We start from the raw sequence: 5,662 nt of genomic DNA on the forward strand, positions 1-5,662 counted from the left end.
CTGTCTCTGTGGGTTGGCTCTTAGGTACTCGCACTATGGCTTAACGCTTCTCTGGGTTTTAGGTTTATTTTTGGGACAGGTGCGGGGGGGGGGGGTGTTGCAGTTAAACTGGGATTGTTGGCCGGTTGAAAGTGGGTGCCCACGCTTGTACATTTCCATTCGGTCCATTAAAACACGAGTCGTTAGTCAGATGCTAAAGGCGTCATTTGTGCCTGGGACTCGGCGCGAGAGGGAGGAAGATGCGGGATAAAAGTGGGCGACGAGAGCGAGGGCGGCTTTGAACAGTCCTTGGCTCGGGAACCGGTTTCTGTGTCGGATGATTTTCTCGGGGGCGCTAATAATGACCCTGAATCTACAACAACAGTGGAGCGGCCCCCAAGGGCGCAAGGCTGTGCGGTGCGCAGCACGGCCGCCCGGGGCGCTCCAGGCCCCGTGAGCGCATCTCCGCCACCCCTTCCGCACTCCCTCCCCGCCGCGGCGCCGGGCTAGGCGGCTCCCGGCCACCGCCAAGCGTCCCCCTAACCGCCTGTCATTTCTCAGCCGACGCAGGTGTACGCGCCCGAGCGGGACCAGCACGTGAAGAGCGCGGCGGCGGCGCTGGGGCCCGCGGCCTCCTACCTCTGCACCCCCGAGGCCCACGGTAACGCCCCCAACCCCTCTGAGGGGGACGCTGGCCAATGCGATGGGGGGACAGCAGGCAGAGGGCCAGGGGAGGTCTGCGAGGGAAGACGAGAGGAGAAAGATAGAGGCAGAGAAAGCCACAGAGAGGAGAGGGAAAGAAAATGAAAGAAAAAAGACGCTAAGCGAGAACTTCCAACAACTTCCAACGTTTGGTTACCTAACAACAAACCTGCCTGTCCAGCACATAAACACGCTCACCCACACCTCGTACACTGGGTGAAAGCCTTTTAAAGATCACTCCTGGCACCGCTTTCAAGTGCTTTCATGTATAAAGCAAGCGGTTTTGGCCGCAAGGTACCCCCGTGGACTGGCCGGGTCCAGCGCATGGTGGGGGCACTTGGCTGCGCACTTGGGTACACCGGCTGCGGCAGAGGTGGCCCAGCGCGGTTGGGGGGTGGGGAGAGCCCGGCACGTGCCGGAGGGACCCAGTGGCTCGCAGATGAGAGGCTGAGGGCTGAGGGAAGTCCGGCTGGCCAAGCCCAGGAGCGGTTCCCCCGCCGCCACCACGCCGCGGTCACTGCCTGGGCCGCGTTCTCCGCGGGAGCGGCGCAGGCAGACCCGGCGGCCACGCGCGCTCGCGGTGCCCCAGTATCTGCGCGCGATGTAGGTCGCTTGTCCCAGGTGGGCTCGGTTGCTGTATTGCTCTTTTTCGAGGGGCTAGGGAGGAGGCGTGGAGACCGAGAAGAGCAGACCGCGCGGTGGGGGGCGGGGGGATGCCCGGCCCAAAGCCTGAGGGCGCGAGCCCAGGCGCACAGCATGGAGCAGCGGCGGCCGAGAAGCTTTTAATTAGGGCTCGGGCGCCCGGACTGCAGCAGCTCTGGCTGTATCGGGGTCACGGTTTCTTTGCCTCTCCTTGAAACTCGGTTTATTGCCTTTAAGAGCCAGATAAGGAAGACAATCACTCGACCGCCGACGATTTGGAAACGAGGAAATCCTATCCAGACCAAAGGAGTATCTCCCAGCCAAGTCCTGCAAACACAGACCGAGGTGAGCCCTAGGATCCTCGGGCAGCACGCCGAGTCGGGAGTTGGCACCCAAGTCGCCCAGAGTCCCCCCGGCTTTGGCTTGTGAGGAAAGCTTTCACCAAGAGTAGGCGGCTGTGGGCCCCTTCTGCGGCTGGCAGATAAATAAACAGCGCAGGCAGGTGCAGGCCACTCTCCTGAGTCGCTTACCTCCTTGGTGGGTTTGAGCTCTTCCGGGTAAGAGAGCGTTTCAGAAGGAATTAGGAACACCATCACCCACATAAAACAGGCCAGAGGGCACTCCCTGCTCTAAGGTAGCCTCCCTTCCCTGGGTCTCCTCCAACGGGTCACTCTCTAAAATGATGGTTACATCCCTAAAATGTTGGCTTGGAGTGTGGGTAGTACTGGCCTGTAACTATCTCCTCTAATGGCACCAAATCCGGAGTAGGTCCCTGACTTAGCACAGTTCCCAGGAAGCTCACCCCTCCCCTCCCAAGGCCTCTCCCAGACAGAACCCCTCTCACCTGTCCTATCCCAGGCGAAGATGGGCTCACCCTGGAGGTCACTGCCACGCAGCTAGTGGAGAAAGATATCGAGAACCTGGCCAGAGGTGAGATTAAACCTGAGATGGGGCTACTCTGGTGTGGGGGGGGGGGGATTGCCCTTCTTATAGAGGATGAGCTTAAATCTGTGAAATGGGCTACTCTGGGGGGGGGCCCTTCTTGTAGAGGGTGAGGTTAAATCTGTGAAATGGGCTACTCTGGGGGGCCCTCTTGTAGGGTGTCATTCCTGTTGGAGTTTGTGAGAAGACAGGGCTCTTGGGCAGTCGGTCTTCACTAAGGGGGAAGGATGACCCGGCACATTGTCCTGGGGCAGAGGTGTGGGTGTGAGAGGGGGTGGCTAGGGGAAACCAGACCCCAGGGGCTGACTGGAAATGTGCGTTCCCAAGGCCAGGTCTGTCTAAACAGCCCAGTGAGAAAGAGAAGCGAGTAAAGATCCTAGGAACTTGATGCATGTGGGCAATCAGGACATGCTGGGTCTGGAAGACGTGACTTTCTGAATAGCAAGATTCCTAGGAGGCATCTACTTTAGGAATGTTCAAGGGGTTAACTTTTTTCCTGGAATTTTTCCTGGAATTAATGCAAAACCACTCACCCCACCCTAAATGGGGTGGGGAAGCAGCTCATTTGCAGAATAGGGTCCTTGGGGTGTTGCTCAGCCTGCCAGGGAGAGTGTGTGACTTCAGGCACAGAGGGGAGCCTCTGACCCCGCTTTGCTGTTTTTGTGTTTTTGAGCACCTGCTCGGGAAGGATTTCCCAGAGAGCCTCCCCAGGGGGAGGACCCAGATGCCAAGAGCTCCATGGTCAAGGCAGCCCCCGCCGTTTCTCTGGAGCTGGTTTCTGAGGTCACTAGCAGGGTTTCCCACCTCTGCCTGCTACCCTCTCCCCAAACTCGCCCAGGGATGAGCTTGGAAACTGTTGTGGGGAGAGAGAAAAGCATCTGTGGTCTTTGACTCTGTGTAGCTACAGATTTTGCAGGATACGCTTTATGTGAGTGTTTTTAGCATGGATTTGGGGCTGTGCTGATAGCATTCATATAAAGTTGTAAACAAACTGTTGTAAGTATGTGTATTTTTCCAGGGCTGGGGTCCAAGACTTTGACCAGATTCTCCCTGGCCGGTATGACTGAAGGGAAAGATTAGGTCTCACTTTTGAAGGGGTAAACTGAGTCCTCCTGTGCTAGCCTCCAAGATTAGGGAGCTGGGAACAAGCTGAAGCAGGGCCACTCTGCTTGGTGCCTTGAGCCAGGACTTGGAAGTGGAAAGTGCCGTCTACCATCCTGATTTGATTCTCCTGGGCAATTTACTTCCCACCCCTTTTTCCTAACCCAAATCCTTTGGAAGCAAATGGGTAAACTGGGTGCTGAGGGCCTCTTCCTCCCGCCCCAACGCCCATCTCAGGGCTACTGGCCTTGGCAGGACCTGCGTGCCTCTCGGCCTCCTGAGTCCTGCAACCCTCTCCTTTACCTCCCACTCTCGCCCATTCACAGACGAGCTGCAAAAACTGCTCCTGGAGCAAATGGAGCTCCGCAAGAAGCTGGAGCGAGAATTTCAGAGTCTCAAAGGTACCCCCATCCTGACCCGCCCCACCCCACCCCACCCCACCTCACGGCCAGAACCTTCTTCCCTCCCGAGCCTGGCTCCAGGACCCCAGTGCCAGCCGCTGCCCTGCGCCCTGCGGACACCGGGAGCCCTCCTTTTTCGGGGTTTCCCACTAGACCAAAGACTGGGGGTGGGGGTGGGGGATGGGGAGCGGGGGAAATGGGGCCGAGGGAGGGGGGGCTGTGCTTAACAGCTCTCACTTAATCAATTTGCACAGATAATTTTCAGGATCAAATGAAGAGGGAATTGGCTTATCGAGAAGAAATGGTGCAACAGCTGCAAATTGTCAGAGGTAAGACGGGAGTCAGGTGAGCGCGTGCACGGGCCATAACTGCCTCTCGTCTGGCAGGAGCCGCAATGTTGGCTCAGTCATTTGGATTTAAATTGAAGGTAATTTAACAATTATTTTTTTTATTTAATATCCTTTGTATACTCTGATTAGCCTCAGAATGGCAAGCGAGCCCAGCAAACGGCTTGCAGGCATCATTACATGGAGTGATTGAACTTCTTATCGCGGCAATTTCCATGGTTTCTAAATTAAAAATCGAGGCGTAAAATTACCTGGGAAGTAATGCCTAAGTTCGCTTTAATTTTGGTGAGATCCGTCTGCCTCTAAGCACCATCCCAGGCCATTTCCTCTCTCCGTCAGGCTGCAGTTTGGAGCCTTGATGCCTCCTCCCTCGGCCCCCAGTCTTGTTTTCCGAAGGGGCTGGGAGCTGAGAAGAGGGTGAGGCTGGGGCTCTGACCCCGCCGGCCCGGGCCGGTGGACTCATTTCCTCCCCGGCCCCTCCCATGTCTTCCAGACACTCTGTGTAACGAACTCGACCAAGAGCGGAAGGCCCGCTATGCCATCCAGCAGAAGTTAAAAGGTGCGGAAGCCCAGGAACAAAGATGGGGGGTGGGGAGATGCCAGACACTGGCTGTGTAGGAGAATGAATGAACGATCGAATGAATGAATGAGTGAGTGATCGAATGAGTGAGTGATCGAATGAATGAATGAACGAACGAACGAACGAACGAAGGAACCACGGTGCTGAAGACCAGGTTTACATGGATCAGAAGCTGAGAGGAGGAAAACAGGATTTGCTTTTAATGAGGAAATGATTTCAGAACGGGTGGGATAGGGAGAAAGAGCCCCCTGAGCTCTGGGCATTGGGAAATCTGCCCTCAGGTCCAACTCTTGCCCTGGGCAGATGGACCTTCCTCTTTCTGTGCCTCAGTTTCCTCTTCTGTAAAGTGGGGCCTTTGCACCAGAGCAGTGGTTTTGAACCGCCCGGGTCTCTTTTCTATCCTCCTATCTTCCGACCCACTCCCTTGAGAACCCCTGAGCCGGAAGAGGGTGGAGGAGACCCAGGCGGGCAGAGGAGAGGGTCGGGTGGACCGTGCCGGGGAAGCCAGGCAGGTGAGGCACCCAACGTGGTCTGCCCGACTGTCTCTCCAGAGGCCCACGACGCCCTGCACCACTTCTCCTGCAAGATGCTGACTCCCCGCCACTGCACTGGCAACTGCTCCTTCAAGCCCCCGCTGTTGCCCTAGGGCCGGCCCGCCGCGCCCACGCGCCCTCAAGCCATGCTGCTCTCTTCCTGTAAATACCTGCGGCCGAGGCGGCCGAGAGCGAGGAACAAGCCATTCGGACCGGACCGATGTAAATACAGCCTCCCGCCCGCCCTCCTCCCGGGCGCCCACTCCCGGGAGCCCCAGCCCAGGGCCCCGGCTCCATTTCCAAGTGTAAATACCATTTCGCCCCACGGTTGAACTCCAGGGCATTGGACCTCATGGGGTTAACTGGACAGAGGGGGTTAAAAAAGGGAAGAGGGAGACTACTCTTCGCCTCTGTACAGCCTCGGACCCCCCAGTT

General features: G+C 57.3%; 1 protein-coding gene across 1 annotated transcript in view; it reads left to right on the forward strand.

The window, feature by feature from the left end:
• Positions 1 to 5,340, forward strand: part of SKOR1 (SKI family transcriptional corepressor 1) — a 13,090-nt gene extending 7,750 nt beyond the window's left edge. Inside the window, 7 exon segments of the mRNA XM_023764584.1 lie at positions 541 to 640; positions 1,561 to 1,668; positions 2,182 to 2,253; positions 3,693 to 3,767; positions 4,022 to 4,096; positions 4,608 to 4,673; positions 5,246 to 5,340. Of these exon segments, the coding sequence (XP_023620352.1) occupies positions 541 to 640; positions 1,561 to 1,668; positions 2,182 to 2,253; positions 3,693 to 3,767; positions 4,022 to 4,096; positions 4,608 to 4,673; positions 5,246 to 5,340 (591 nt within the window).
• Positions 5,341 to 5,662: the final 322 nt, after the last annotated feature.

Source organism: Myotis lucifugus, unplaced genomic scaffold (assembly GCF_000147115.1).
Source record: "Myotis lucifugus unplaced genomic scaffold, Myoluc2.0 scaffold_338, whole genome shotgun sequence".
Taxonomy (NCBI): Eukaryota; Metazoa; Chordata; class Mammalia; order Chiroptera; family Vespertilionidae; genus Myotis; species Myotis lucifugus.